This window comes from Anguilla anguilla, chromosome 18, assembly GCF_013347855.1.
Source record: "Anguilla anguilla isolate fAngAng1 chromosome 18, fAngAng1.pri, whole genome shotgun sequence".
Lineage (NCBI taxonomy): Eukaryota > Metazoa > Chordata > Actinopteri > Anguilliformes > Anguillidae > Anguilla > Anguilla anguilla.
The window spans coordinates 7,978,130-7,994,237 of record NC_049218.1 but is presented as its reverse complement, the minus strand read 5'-3'; the positions used below and the strand labels follow the sequence as shown (position 1 = coordinate 7,994,237).

At 47.5% G+C, this 16,108-nt stretch overlaps 1 protein-coding gene across 1 annotated transcript in view; it reads left to right on the top strand.

Moving 5' to 3' along the window:
• Positions 1–16,108, top strand: part of LOC118218019 (echinoderm microtubule-associated protein-like 6) — a 119,643-nt gene that overhangs the window by 77,710 nt on the left and 25,825 nt on the right. Inside the window, 10 exon segments of the mRNA XM_035400343.1 lie at positions 177–282; positions 3,778–3,871; positions 4,076–4,176; positions 4,626–4,828; positions 6,863–6,974; positions 9,879–10,006; positions 12,149–12,290; positions 13,109–13,261; positions 13,675–13,806; positions 15,388–15,476. Coding sequence (XP_035256234.1) covers positions 177–282; positions 3,778–3,871; positions 4,076–4,176; positions 4,626–4,828; positions 6,863–6,974; positions 9,879–10,006; positions 12,149–12,290; positions 13,109–13,261; positions 13,675–13,806; positions 15,388–15,476 — 1,260 coding nt within the window.

Genomic DNA, 16,108 nt, shown 5'->3' with positions numbered 1-16,108 from the left:
TGCGCAGACAGACTCCATTGTGAATGTGCAGCAGACCCTGTTTGTGACTGCGCAGACAGACTCCATTGTGAATGTGCAGCAGACCCTGTTCCGGCTGCGCAGACAGACTCCGTTGTGAACGTGCAGCAGACAGTGTTGCAGCTGCGCAGACAGACCCTGTTTGTGACTCTGTTTAGGTTGGCAGGGACCCAGCGATCCACGTGTGGGACACACAGACCCTGAAGTGCTTGTCCCTCCTGAAAGGCCATCACCAGAGAGGGGTATGCGCTTTGGACTTCTCAGGTACAAATAATGAAAGTCTCCCTCCTATTGGTTGCCTCTGCCAGTTCTGTAATATGTATGCTCTGTGCTGTAATATAGCACTGGAAACGCCTACTACCAGCCAGATACCGCCTGTTGTTAAAAGCATAGTAGATGAAGAACAGAATATCTGCAGCTTAATCTATACAATCTGTCGTATGACAGGCACTTTGTGACATCACTAGTCATGTGACCAAAAGGCTTACTGGTAGTGGGACAATGATGACCCTCAAGACATTCAACACCTCCACTGTGAAATATAATGTGAAATTCGAGGGCAGCGAATGAGTTTAAGTGCCTGTAACGTTGCTAAGATTCTCACAGATCTTACAGTCAGATAGATCCAGGAGGCAGAAAATGGCCTCTCAGTAATCACGGGAAGCTTCTTCTTCTTCTTCATTTTGCTCACTGATCAATAATTCAGCCCCTCATGGCAGTAATTTGCTCCGTTAAATAAAGTGCGTATTAGTTCCCCAGGGACTCTCCTGCTCCGAGCCGTGACAGGCTTCTTAAATGGCACTAATCTCTCGCCGTGTCGGATGCGCGCACCCATTTCCAATGCAGCCATCTTGGGCGAGTGCGAGATGCGCACCCAAGTGACAGGCCCTCGTAAAGCAATCTCATCATCCACTTACAGAGGTGGAATATACTGCAATCATTTGTAGATCTGAGGGAAAATACAGCGATAAATAAAAACAAAAAATTTTAAGGCAACAAAAAAAAATGTTTCGCATTAAAATAACTTGGTGAATATACCAAGCAGCACAGTCCACTACGAGTGTGGCTCATGCATTTAATAAGCAATTAATCTCCCAGCTCCCAGGGTCATATTTAAATGTGCTGAACCGATAAGTATGACCTGTAAGGACTCCTATACATATGACCAGCACTCCCGAAGAAGGAGACCTCGAATTTTGAACAAGAATGATTATATTGGTGTGTTTTTGTCAGGGGTTTTGGAGACCAAGAGTGCCCAACTTCTGGTGGTTAATGAGCTGCAGTGTTTGATGTGATGTCATCATGGGACTGAGGGAATGACATCAGCAAAGGATGTGGCAACAGTGGGAGGGTGGAAGTGCATTCTCCATGAACAGAAATGTCTGCAGTAATTCAAAGTTTAGGGCATTTAATGCATATCAGCTGGCAGAAAATTTTAACCAGGGGAAAGACCAGCCAGTTTAATCAAAAATGCTGATGGTCATATGGTAGTACTTCTTCCCCCCCAAACCCCAGCTGATCAGAATGGAGACAGCATTCCAGTTCCAACCACATAAAAATAAGGGGAAGAGGATAAAATACAAGTAATGACTTACTGACAAGCAATTGCCTCTTCAATAAACATTAATGGACAAATGCCTTTGCAATGAACAAATGTCTCTTCAGTTTAGAAGGACATTTGTAGAGTTTCCTTCAATTATATTTTACAATCCCCTTTTCTTCTCCATCAAACAGAAAATAAAATTGTGTAGATAGGATGGTTTTGCTGCTTAACTGAAAATAAATAAAACAAATAAAGCCTGCAGGGCTCGGCAAGTATTATTGTTTAGGCCAGTATTATGAACTTGTAAAGACTAGCTTTGCTAGCCACCCACATGCAGCTAACCCAGCAAAGCTCTGTTTTTGAGTGCACCCTGAAATTAGCTGGGCTTCCCAATACTCTTACCATTACTCCAGCATTGGTTTGACAACTAAAGCAAAGAAAATCACAAACTCAAGTCCTAAAAACAAGTGGAGTGTCCTCAATAAAAATCTACTGACATGAGGAGTGCAGTGAGAGGTGGTAGGATAGGAAATGAAACCGATCTGCAGTTTCCTGCCTCTTTTATTCTCAAAAGGAACAGCAGAACAGCTGCTCTCAATCACTAATTAACCGCCAGTCTCCAAGACACTGATCACCAGCTGATCCACATAAGCCCTGCAATCAACCAAATCGAAGTCAAAGGAATCTCAAACTGAGCGAGCACGAAATTGAGAAGAAATATCGAAATAAGCGAAAACAAAATGACGTGCACTGAAGAAATTTAACTAGCAAACAGCATAGGATATAGGTGATTACCATGGCCCAACACCATGTTCCATAAACACCAACAAGGGACTTTATGTCTGTATTAATTAAATCCCTGTGTCTGTCATGTTGGAGTAAACCTTTATGTAACAATTATATATTTCTCCCATTTAAGGTTTTCCAGTTTATTATTTATTAGTTTTATAATTTTTTGGGATAATGGAAAGTACTCATACTATTTTTAAAATTTATGTATTTATGTAAAATTTATTTACACATACTTATGCGAAGACATAACACCAATTTATTTAAAAAAGAAACTGTAATTTGAATTATACAACTCATTTCAATGTGTATTGACAAATATATAATTAATAATATGGAGAAATATATTGCAAAATGTACCATTTATTGCCACTGTTGTTTCAGCAGGATATATTAGTATATTAGCATGTGCAAAAATGATGATACAGTGGCATGTATTGGACGATTTATTACATGCAGGTATGCATGTAAGCCCCTAATTTACTTGGCTGCTAGACGATTATCTCTTTTATGTCTGTTTGGGTGTTTTTTGTCAAACAGTGACACTGTTTCACTGTTAAAGCCACCCGAAGCCACAAATGGCGTTCTGTCACAGTAATTACCATCGAAATCAGAGACGGAGAAGGTAGCCTCCGAATCTCATTTGTGCGTGCGCTGAATTTCGATGGCCCCCATTTCGTCACGCGTGTGCCGTGGCCGTGTCTTCTCCGAACGAGGATGATTGACGTCACGGAGGTGGACGAGGTCGTCCTCCCGACAGGAACGTTCCGGCATCTTCCGGGCGGTGCTCCGCGGTATAATTTATGAGACCGCCAGACAGTGGCGCTTCCTTCGCTGTGAAGCGGCGGTTTTTTTTTTTTTTTGTAACAGCTGAGTTTTCAAATCACGGCCCTTTGGGAGGCAATGATCGGGCTTTTAATCTAAATGTGAACGTCGTGAAGTGAATTTATGCCGCCTGCCCCCCCCCCCCCCCCCCCCCCCCAGGCTTTTTCGCACATTCTGTCACACTCGGCGGGATGATATACCCTACCCCCGCACACCCCGCCCCCCCGTGAGTGCATCCACAGCTACAGAGGCCCTCGTCTACCCCCAGTTCCCTCCTGTACTTCTCTACTGTGCTGCTGCGACACATAGACACACTGGCCCATAACCGTAACTCAACCCTTATGGCCGATAATAAAACGTCATACTGGAAATAATGAGAATTGTAAAACTTGCTCGCGCAACTTGTCTCCGCGGTCGACTCGGGTTTTTCCTCTGACTCGGCGACTTTCTATGCCGGCACAACTTTTATAGACTTGCTGTAGCTTGTGAGCTCCCCTGGAAGGCAGCATCTGCTGGGTGCCGGATTCAGATGCAGGGCTATTATCCGCTATGCTACGTTATCAAGAAAGCAAACACGACGAGTTTGTGTCCTGTCTCCGCAGCAGACGGAAAGAGCCTGGTGTCTGTGGGCATCGACGACAACCACTCTATCGTGGTATGGGACTGGAAGAAAGGAGAGAAGCTGGCCACCGCAAGGTACATTTATCCACTGAAGAAAAAGTTAATGATGCTTTTGTTCAAAGTAAATAATAGGTTTGGCTGCATTTTGTGCAAGCGGGCGATATAATTGAATCGATAAAGCAGGGATCGTCTAATCACGGTCCTTGAAGGCCGAGAACTGATGGTTTTTCTCCACCCCCCCATTTACCTGGTGTGTGACGACTGGTCTGCCCTGCCCAGGGGTCACAAGGACAAGCTTTTTGTGGTGAAGTGCAACCCCGTTCACATGGACAAGCTCGTCACCGTGGGCATGAAGCACATCAAGTTCTGGCAGCACGCAGGTACAGCCAGGCCCCTCCTTGCCCGCCCTCCCCTTCGGACACGATTGTCTGCTGTTTTGCGATCTGTTCGTCAGAACGCAGGCCCCTAATTGGCTAAAACTTTAAGCCCCATCCTGCTCCTCTGACATGCTTCATCTGCTATGGAATGAATTTGTCATTTGGGATTTAGCATTTCTTTGGATTACGGGTCAAAGTGTAATCAGTATTGATGGACACAAAATTGGGTAGTTGTGAGTGTGAGTGCACGTTTTTGGGTGTTTGTGCCTATAAGTGTGTGTGTGTGTGTGTGTGTCTGTATTTGTGTGACACACACATGTGTTTGTCCATGGGACGGTTTTTCCACGTGAATGTGTGTGTGTCTGTGTGAGCATGTTCTTTTGCAATATGAAATGTGAGACGGCCATTTTGTGAGCGTCTTCTGATCCAGCGGTTTGGTGTGTCCTCTGAAGGCGGGGGTCTGACGTTCAAGCGGGGGGTCTTCGGGAACCTGGGCAAGCTGGAGACCATGATGTCGGTGTGCTACGGCCGCGCCGAGGACCTGGTGTTCTCCGGCGCCGCCACGGGCGACGTGTACATCTGGAAGGAGACCGCGCTCGTGAAGACCATCAAGGCCCACGACGGGCCTGTGTTCGCCATGTACTCCCTGGACAAGGTACGAGACCCCGCCCTGCGCACCACGCCTCCTTCCGAAATTCAGCATAGCGATACATAATATTCTGCATGACCTGAATCGAGCTCCCACTTCATACGCTGTGATCAGCTGGGCCTTTTAGCTCATAATGTATTTGGCTAGAATATGGACAGCAGAAACTGGTCCTAGATCAGCAGTTGTCCCCTGGTGAGGCTTTATGAACATGGAAGCAGACTATCTGGTTGTGTCGCCATGAGTTAGAGCAAAACATCACAACACAGTGGAATTTATGATTATTTTATATGCTTACTTGAGTCTACATGGGGTGGGTTTTTTTAACCCTCTGAAGAGTAGGGTTTTTGGAATGTTTTTTTTTTTCTTCAAAATTCTAAGTCGGTGTTCTAGAACTACATTGCTTTCAATTACCAGTAGTGATTACTACACCAGCATTTGAATGTTCAGTTAAGAACATTCTAATCACATATGTATGATGTATGATCTTATACCTTAAAGGGTTAATTGCCTGCTCTTCTAAGTATTACTATTATTATTGCTTGCATGATACACAATGCAATTTACACCGATGAAGTGCCCATGAAATAAAGGACAAACATAATGAAACCAATAAACACTAAACAAAGCAGTTTTACCGTGTCATTAATTATGCAGTTTTTAGTAAAATGATTTCTGGCACAGCTAGCTTATTAAAACTGCGGTTTGGATGGCTCGACTCCGGCATTTTGTTTTCAGCCAAATCCACTGTGCTCTGGCACCCCAAAGCACCGTCACGGAGGCAGAGACCGCCCGTTGTTTACCAAACGTCCTTACTGATCCTTATCCTTACTTACGTCCTTATCGATTGCCCGCATTTGGAACGCGAGGCCACGCATCAATTAAAATCAGTATGGATTCCCCCCCCCCCCCGAGCTGCTGTCCTCCATTGAGTCCTGTCGGTTAAAGATTTTCTGTTCTCCTCACCTTATTGTTTGTTCTGTTTAATTACCGGCAGTGTCCCATATGAGGGGGGGGGAGGCGTGGTGCTTATCGAATAGACAGAAATGACTGAAGGTCTGTTGAGAGAAGCATGACACTGTCTCGTTAAGTCACTATCAGTTTAATAAGGCCAACTAATCTACGGGGACTCTTTGCCACCTCAGCTTTGTAAACTGAGAGAATCAGAGGCGGCGGTGTAGAATAACGGTTAAGGGAATTGGCCTTGTAGCCAAAAGGTTGTAGGTGCAATTCCTAGGCAGGACACTGCTGTTGTACCCTTGTATATGTGGTATGTATAATACCATAGCATGAAGGTGCTTGCATTGAAGGATTAAAAAAATAATAATAATAAATTGCCAAAGCTTTCACGTCCTAGTATTCCCTAAAAAGACAACACCATTAGATGGTTTAGTGAACTTCCTCAAGTGACGATAAACGATCCTTATTGATAATTTATTTTAAAAAGCCGATTTAATTGCAGAGACTTCGTTACATTTAATTAAGAGATGTCCCAGTGAACGATTGCATTGTGGCGTTATGTAACATCCCTGTGTGCAGTGAAGACCGGTTTTGATTTCAAGCCATTGATAATTTTTAGTGAATTAAAAGCTGCTTTGATTTATTGCCTGTGGCCCTACTGGGGCCGCAGTGCAAAGCAAAGCAATTACGCTAATGTCTGCTGGAACGGGATAGCGGGAGGAAGCAATATTCAGGAATCCCCCATTTGGCCGTCAACGCAGAATGTTCCGGAACATTTTATTCCATGCGTCACGTGGATCTGGAAATATGGAAATAGTCTTCGAATATCACAAAAAAATACAATTTCTCTTTGGCGGAACCACAGGTGCGTGGCAGGACAGTCTGTGGTGCAAAATTAACCCAAACCCAAACCCTAACCCTAACCCTAACCCTAGCCCCAACACCTTTTCAATAGTGATAGCTGGTGAGAAAGTGGGATCCAGGTGTGGCTGGACTCCAGATGTGTCGGGCGTGGCTGGGCTCCAGATGTGCCAGGTGTGGGTGGACTCCTGGTTTTTGGTGACCCTTCTCTCGTTCCCGCAGGGGTTCGTGACGGGGGGAAAGGACGGGGTGGTGGAGCTGTGGGACGACATGTTCGAGAGGTGCCTGAAGACCTACGCCATCAAGAGAGCCGCGCTGTCCCCTGGGTCCAAAGGTAACGCCGCAGCAGACTGGCAACAGTCCAAATGAAAATAACACACAAGGATGAGACATTTGCATACGCAGGAATTACAAATGTTTTACACGGTTTCATGTGTTTTCATGTTCCGTGAAATTCTTTGACTGTGAAAATAGCCGAATTTTTGAGAGCGTTGATCAGAACAGGATCGAGCCGGTTCCTCTGTGTGCTCTCTCCCTCCGTTGCAGACGCCTCCGCTACGCTCCGGTGAGCTTTGCGGAAGGATCTTTAACACCTGGCTCACACGCAAAGGTCAAACCTCTCAGTTACCGCCGCCGTACCGCGGCGCAGGAGGACCGGCGTATCCCAGATCACCACAGGGCCGAGCGCAGCTGCGCTGCCTAGCAGCTCGGCCTGTAGCGTTCACTGTAGCTCACCGCCATTTGTGCGAAGATGGTGCAAATCCACGTGAGGCTAAAGGCTGATAAGCTACACAGAAACGACTCAAAGGGCTGCCTTATCACACATACATGTACACCTGGGTGCTCTCTTTCTGCATGAACAAGAGCTGTCGTGGCTGCGTAGTCGCCTCCCCCTGGCATGGCTGGTTTTGACCTGAGTCACCTAAACCGAGAGAGCTTTGCTATAGGCTAACGGTCTAAATGCTTGCCGAACTTGACATCACTCGATGGACGTTCTACTATGTTACAGCAGTGTCGTGCCATTTTATGAAGGCATTTTTATCATCTGTAAATGAAAGATTAGGCATACTTGTTTTTTTTCCCATCATACAGATTTGCATGCAGAGAAAGAACAATTTGGCAGATTTACAAACTGCAGTCTTTTCACATTATTGCTTACTGCCGGCGTGTTTATGTTCCTATAATACAGCAGGACTCCCACTCTTCAGTCTATCACTCTTTTCTGTCTTGGCCAGCACTCGCGTTATTGACTTTCTTCCCCCCTGAGTCCTCCTGTCTTCCTCTAACCTGTTTAAGATTTCTCTCCACCAGTAAATTAAAGAGTGCGTTCCTCCTGGGCGATTTTTGCGGTTAATGTATGGATATCCCAGTGTAACCCTGACTTGCTGATTTGCTGTTGCACGCCGGTGCTTGATTATTAGGGTAATTGGAACTGATTGAAATGCGTGACCTTGGCTCCTGTCATTCGAGGGATGGGCCGGGCCTGTACCGATTCTTTGTTTATTTTCACTGGTTAACCCATCCCTCTGGGATGGAGGTCTGTGTCCTCTGCTGCGCGCTGTGCTGGCTGTTTGCGTCACAGGGAGATCTCGCCTGGCTGCCATTGATCGTAGGAACACTTCTGCCCCACCTTGGGATGTCTTTATTCCTGTACACGCTCTGCTGGTCTTTGCCTTCGCCTGACAAGCAGCCCCACCTCTCTCTCTCTCTCTCTCTCTCTTTCTCCTTCCCCCCTTCTCTCACACTTCTCTCTTTCTCTCTGTCTCTTCTCTCTCTGCCCTCTTACCTGCTTGTCTGGTAGCTCTCTCTCGCTCTCTCTTTCCCCCTCCTTCTCTCATACTTCTCGTTCTCTTTCTCTCTGTCTCTTCTCTCTCTGTCCTCTTACCTGCTTGTCTGGTAGCTCTCTCTCTCTCTCTCTCTCAGCCCCTTCTTGAAGCGCAGCACAGCTGCAGATGTTTCACCGTGTTCTGCGGTCACCCTCTGTCGCCCCCGGTGACAGGTGTGTTTGAACAGCGGGGTCAGAGAGGCAGCCTTTGATGGGCACACAGTATCTCCGCCGTCAGACAGGCCGATGATTCCGATAGCCGTGGCGCATTCAGGATGCAGGTTACCCTTGGCTGGCTGAGTGCACTTGACTGAAGGTGTTCTGGTATCGGGAAGGGATTATTGCCTGAACAGGAGAAGTCTCAATACCCAGAGTAGCTTAGAATAACCCGCCCCTTCCCTTATTCAGGATTACTCAGTTCTTTTGCTGCATCCCAGATACCTCGGAAACTTGTAGTTACAAAGCTTTCCGACCAGGAAAGAGACACTGGAATGGCCCATTAACTCGGAATTACAAGTCGGAAAGTCGGGTATCGTTTTACAGCTCTGAGTTGCCTAGTAGGAGGAAACTGATTACATTCAAAATGGCTGAAATGTCAGAATACGCAACAACAGTAACAGCTGTTAACTCCTGAATAAGCTTTTTTTTTTTTTTTTTTTTTTTTTACATCTGTTGTACTGTTCCCAACAAACAGCACATGTTATAAAGTGGCTCTGAAGTTTTTGGTACTCAGAAAGTGTCAGAGCTAGTGATTTCATGTTCCTAACGGTTGCTGCAAGGTAAGCACTGAAACAGCCAAGCCCATGTCAGAGCAATGAGCTGCTGAGTTCATAAGGAATTCAGCTTTTATTGCAGTGGAGCTGCTGGTCCTGTACAGCAAATAGAACACTTCAAATAAACACAAGGAAGGCTCCATAACTGTGGTGTGTAACCTATTTTTATACAGTCTATGTGTGTAACCTTTCAAAAAATATGAATGTAGTCCCTGTGATGTACAGTGCGTTACTGCCCATCTGGTTATTGGTTTAACCTGCAGCTGGGGTCCCTGGCCCTGGTCCTTGGAGAGTCACTTTTTATTGATCATATAAAACAGTTGGATACACAGTTAACTCAGCTCACCTGGATTTATGGGTCTGAACTGGATTTTGATTTGAAAATGGAAAATGGAAAGCAGCAGAATGTGTGGCTCTCCAGTGCCTGTCAACCCTTGTGCAGCAATACAAGGCATACCTTACACAGTGCTGCCACCTGTTGGACCTCTCCGCAAAAGCGATCATTCGGTGTGTCCTCAATGGCCTTGCACCAAACCAATACAGCAGAGCTGCCCTGTCACTCAAGGTTAGTCACTGCTCTCATTGGTCATCGTTGATGTTGGAGGGTGGGGTTTATTGGTGATGCTGTCTTGTTCTGCAGGGTTGCTGCTGGAGGACAACCCATCTATTCGTGCCATTACCCTGGGACACGGGCACATCCTGGTCGGAACAAAGAACGGAGAAATACTTGAAATCGACAAGAGTGGCCCAATGACCCTGCTGGCACAGGTATGTTGAAGTTTCATTGCAGCGATTGCAGTCACTTTTGCAAGCACCCAAAAAGTTGGGTCAGTGTTCATTGCCTGCAGATTTAACCCCAGTCCTGGAGAGCTGCAGCATGTTGAAAACAAGGCGTGCGGACTCTTTAGCCAATGACTTACTTGAAATCACATTAGTCATGAGAAATGAAACCACATTTACACTATGGAAACAACATAAATACAAAATATAAAAATAGTTTTTTTTTTAAAACACATACAAACTAGTATAAAGAAACATGACATATTGCATATTACAATAACACAAGGGGTTCAAAGATAGTAGACATGGCTTAAGAACAATGAGCGGATAGTAATTGCAGTGAGATTTGTGAAGTTTTCGTAAGCCCGGCTAAAAGTATGCGTCTTGAGCACTGATCTAAAAGCGGGCTGCATTTAAAGCAGCGTGCAGCTAAAATGCCCTCGGCTTGTTAGACTGCGTTCTGTTTGTGCCGCGTCCTGCCTGGAGGACGCTGACAGGCTGAGGTGAATCTTAACCAGCAGTCCCGACCTCCTGACCTGTCTCCGCGCATCTCTGCCGCGTGGGTAGGAGCGGGCAGGCGGGCCCCCCCCCCCAAACCCCCCCCACCACCCCCGGCGCTCCGCGCCCGCTGAGCCGCATCGCCCAGTCCGCCGCTCGCCTCCGCCCCCCTTTATTCCAGTCGAGTGAAAGCGAGGAGTCCCCTCTGGCCCAGAGCGAGGGGGGGGAGGGGGTTGTTTAGCGCTCGCTAAAGAAGAGAGAAAGCATGTTTTCGGGTTAATACCGTTCCCAGTGCCGTCATGAGCCCGGGGGGGGGGGGGGGTAAGGTGCCAATAGTGCTAGAGGCTGAAATCCAGGGCGGCGTAGAAAATACAGTAACTTCATTCAGTGGTGGCCGGGCCCAATGCGAGAACTTTTCATGGGATCCAAAATCACTGGTGGTGCTCCTGGCTGTTCCCTTTGGGCTAAGGTATTTAGCTAACTGCAGTTGCTCCATAAATTATTCTGTTATAGGTGGTGCTCTGTGGATGGGGTCGTTATCATTTTGAAAGACTCTATTCCCTGTAGTAAAAAAAAATACTTTAAAATGAAGATGTATGCCATACCATTAAGTGATGATTGACATTGACCTTGCCTTGTTAGGATGTGAATGCATCCAAACCAAAAATGCACCGCACAGCATTCCAGACCCACTGGCACTGGTTGGAAAATTGATATGTTTCCACATTTTTGACCTACAGAGCACGCGCAGTTCATCAGGAGACTCCGCACGGAGTCCATGTTGGCTCCGCACGTTCGCCTCCTGCCACCACGGCTCTTCGGCTTGGCGGTCGAGAGACACGCCCGGGACTCCCCCCCCGTCGGAGAGTGCCCGAGAGCTAATCTGTTGCCATGGTGATCAGACCTGTTGGCACCGCGGCTGGTTTTGTGAAGGTGACTGATGCCTTCAGAGCTTGTTACTAGACTGCAGAGAGTTGGCATCGCTCTTTGGGACTCCGGCACTGCTTCACATATCCGAGGTGCCGGGGACACCTGCAAACGAGGTGCGAGGAGCCGTTATACGAGCCGGGGGAAATGCTGCCAGAATCGGGTTAAAGGCAGGCTGATATTATGATGGAAGTCTTTGCACCCTGGGCGATCTCACTCACAGGTGGTTGGAGAGGACAGTACCTCGATAAAATGGGAAAAAAAATAAATAAACTCACACGTAGTGTTTTCTTGCGAGGTTCTGTTACTTGTTGCCACATTTGAACAAGCGCCTAACGCTTCGGTCGGTGGACTTTTTGTCAGAGCATTGACGAAATGTCAGATCTCGTTCGGCGTGGAAACGAATAAAATGGACTTCCTTCCGTCGAGGCCGTCTCGATATCGACTCACCTGCTGTTATCAGGTATTGATTGACAGCCGCGTGCGTGTTTTTCAGGTATTGATTGACAGCCGCGCGCGTGTTTTTCAGGTATTGATTGACAGCCGCGTGCGTGTTTTTCAGGTATTGATTGACAGCCGCGCGCGTGTTTTTCAGGTATTGATTGACAGCCGCGCGCGTGTTTCGCAGGTTCACACAGAGGGCCGTGGCCCTGGGATAATTGGGCGTGTTGATTGACGGCCGTGTCCCGACTGTGTTTTTTGCAGGGTCACATGGAGGGGGAGGTGTGGGGGCTGGCCGCCCACCCGCTGCTCCCCGTGTGCGCCACGGTGAGCGACGACAAAACCCTGCGCATCTGGGAGCTCTCCGCCAACCACCGCATGGTCGCCGTGCGCAAGCTCAAAAAAGGTACCGCCAAAAAACAGCGCCGCGCTCCGTGTGTGCTGAGCCAGCAGGAACACGGGTCCGAGCCCCTGGCAGTCAGTCGTCCCAAAGGCACCTCTGCACTGCAGGGGTCAAAGGGCATTTGTTTATTTTTTGTCCCAGCTGTCTTAGGGTTTGTATTCATCTGCTGCTACCCTTCAAAGTGGTGGTCTTTGCATGGGCCACACGTGTTTGGGTTTGTGATTAATTTTGATGTTTCTGATTGTTTGTCTAATGGTGTTGCTAATTGGTTTTCTCAATGTGAATGATTTTGCTGATTGGTTGGCTAGATGTCAGTGTTGTGGATGTTGGTTGGCTAGATGTTAGTGAAGTATCTGATTGGTTGGCTAGATGTTAATGAGGTTGCTGATTGGTTTGCTAGATGTTAGTGTTGTAGATGTTGGTTGGCTAGATGTTATTGAAGTAGCTGATTGGTTGGCGAGATGTTGATTATGTTGCTGATTGTTTGGCTAGATGTTAGTGATGTTGCTGATTGGTTGGCTAGATGTTAGTGTTGTGGATGTTGGTTGGCTAGATGTTAGTGAAGTATCTGATTGGTTGGTTAGATGTTAATGAGGTTGCTGATTGATTTGCTAGATGTTAGTGTTGTAGATGTTGGTTGGCTAGATGTTATTGAAGTAGCTGATTGGTTGGCTAGATGTTAATTATGTTGGTGATTGGTTGGCTAGATGTTAGCGATGTTGCTGATTGGTTGGCTTGGCGCTGGTGGTGTTTACCGGGTCTCTTTCCTCTCCGCTACGCTCTCCTGTAGAACGCTGTAGAGCCCGTGTCCTCTGTTACAGGCGGGCGGTGCTGTGCCTTCTCCCCGGACGGGAAAGCCTTAGCGGTGGGGCTGAATGACGGCAGCTTCCTGGTGGTGAACTCAGACACCCTGGAGGACATGGTGTCTTTCCACCACAGGAAGGAGATCATCTCAGACGTCCGGTTTTCACAAGGTGACTTCCTGTCCTGCCTGTGTGTTCGGATTCATCTCAACATCGTTGTACCTGGTCTGAATGCACGCTGCGCCTCACTGCATATAATAGAAGTGTTCAAATGGTCTTCAAGGTGCGGGATGGATTCATGATCATTTCTGCCTAAACCTTGTTTGGCAAATGTGGGAGAATGTTGTTTCATCAATTGTTTTATGTTTTACTGTGTTTTACTGTGGTACTATAAAGTACCTATATTACCAGAGCCTATCAGAGCCTATGGCCTGAAAAGCACTGTACAATAATAATTACTATTACCATTATTATCATCATTATCATTATTGTTATGAATGTCCTGATTGGAGGACAGTCAGGGTTCTGCTCTGCTCTCTGTGTTTATGAGGACCCTCTCCAATTGGCGTACCTCTGCTCTGCAGATGCTGGAAAATACCTGGCAGTGGCTTCTCACGATAACTTTGTGGACATCTACAACGTGCTGACCAGCAAGCGGGTGGGCATCTGCAAGGGCGCCTCCAGCTACATCACGCACATCGACTGGGACCCGCGCGGTAAGGCTGGCTCCTGCACACGCAGGCCGGTTTAAGCACACGCGCGGCTTGCGGTGACGCTTATCATATGTGCTACACATATGATAAGCGCGTGTATGTGATACATGCAGGATGCATGCTATCATGTATATTGCAGTTTACGTAAATGCAGCGAGAGGGCTGGCTGGCACCGTCAGTCAGCGCCCACGCTCACATATCGACAGAGAGGCCACTCCAATCAGGGATTTACTGGGGAGACGCTGTCTAGACCACAGTAGGGCAATGAGGGCCATGTCTGCTTCTGGTTTTCACGCCAACTTCTGGCCTGAGTTACTTAATCAGCCCCAACATTAACGGCGTCTGACATTTTTGGCTACGCTTCTCGACGAGCGCACGAATGTCAGCCAAAGTCTGTTCACGTGTCTACGGTGATCTAATCTGCGAGCGAACCAGTGTTGGTGTGCGCAGCCAATTAGCTCATTCAGCCAGGGTGATTGGTGGAAACAAAAACTCGCATGCAACCCGGCCCTCCAGGACCTCGGTCTAGACTGATCTCCTAGATGAGGTTGTTCGTGCCCCTGGTCCCCAGACAACAGGACTCCGGTCTTACGGTCTGTGACTTCCTGATCCACACAGGGAAGACAGAGCCCGCAGGGCTGGAAACTACAGATCCCACGGCTCTCGCTGCAAAGCAGAAAGCCCGGCTTTCGCAGTCCGTCCGACCGCTAGCTTCCCCGAGGCTCATCTGTGAATGGCAGCCTTCACAATAAGAGCGTAATAAATAAAATAGAGTACAGAAGAGCACAGACCTCAGCCTGCCCCAGAACTCTCCCAGTGAAAGCCTTTATGCCGCTTTCCTTTGGATGCTGTTTCACACAAGGAGGCTGCCTCTGCATTTGTGTGGTTTGGGGGTAAACATGCACAAAATATGAGACCACATATCCAGGCGCACCAAAATGGGGAAAGCACTACGGTGCGTAGGCTGCTTGCACTGATAGACACTTCTGCTCTCAGCACAGATGCGTTTCCGTAATGCGTTTATTTTCCTTGTAATTTTTTATAATATATAGTTGTCATTATTCCCTTCCATTTCCGAAGGGGAAACAATGAGGCAAAACCACAGAGCTGATTTAACCGTCGCACACTTCTGTCTGTATGTAATATTCAAAAGAGTTGCGTGATGACATCAATTATTTAATATTTTATTTTGGCAGAGTGGTTTTTGCAGAATGGCTTTAATTGCGGCGAGTTATCTGTTGACATTGTTGATTGCTATGCAGGCAATCAGCCGGCCGTGGATGTTGCTACGGTCTTTGCAATCACGCCGTGTTGTCTTGCCGGACTTTAAAGTGGCTTTGTGTGCACTCTCAATCAAAGCGGGGGGGGGGGGGGGGAAATGCGCTTGCTTGAAATTTCTGTAATAATCTCCGATAAGCAGCTGGCGGCTTCTCTCTCCGCCGCGGAGAACAACGCAGACGCTCAGTCCCTAATGAGCCGCTGGCTGTGGCTGTGAGATTAGGGTGCGTTTGCTTTCTCCTGCCCTCCAGGGAACGGTAATGACTCTCTCTCTCTCTCTCTCTCTCTCTCTCTCACCCGCTGCAGGTAAGCTGCTGCAGGTGAACTCGGGTGCCAAAGAGCAGCTGTTCTTCGAGGCCCCGAGGGGGAAGAGGCAGACCATCCGAACTTCGGAGGCAAGAGGCGCAAATTAGCCGGAGTGTTTGGAGTGCTATCGGTGGCGGTGGCGGTGGTGGAGGCTGATTGTCTTCCTTTCCTGTGGCTTCCTTTTAATGCCTTTATCGCGCAGTGGTGGAATGTAATTAACGGCAGAAGTGCCCTCAGCTTCCTCTCCTGCAGCTGAACGCTGTAGCGAGTGCAGAATCAGACTGCTTTACTCACAGGCTGCTGCTGCTGCTGCTGCTGCTGCCACTGTGCCGACATCCATATTGGCTATCGCAGGGTTGCTCTTTTTATTTCTACTTGATGTTTATAAATGTAGGATATATAAAGATTTTGCACATGGCTATTGTTACAGGGAATAAGGACTCTGAAGGTGTGTGTGTGCTTGAGTGTATGTGTGTGTGTATATGTATGTGTGTGTGTATGTGTGTATGTATGTGTGTGTGCACGTGTGTGTGTGCATGTCTGTGTATTTGTGTGGCTTATGAGTGAGCAGCTTGCCTGTGTGTTCTCCAGTGTGCGTGTATGTGTGTGTGTGTGTGTGTGGCTTATGAGTGAGCAGCTTGCCTGTGTGTTCTCCAGTGTGCGTGTATGTGTGTGTGTGTGTGTGTGTGTGGTTCATGAGTGAACAGGTTTGGCTGTGTGT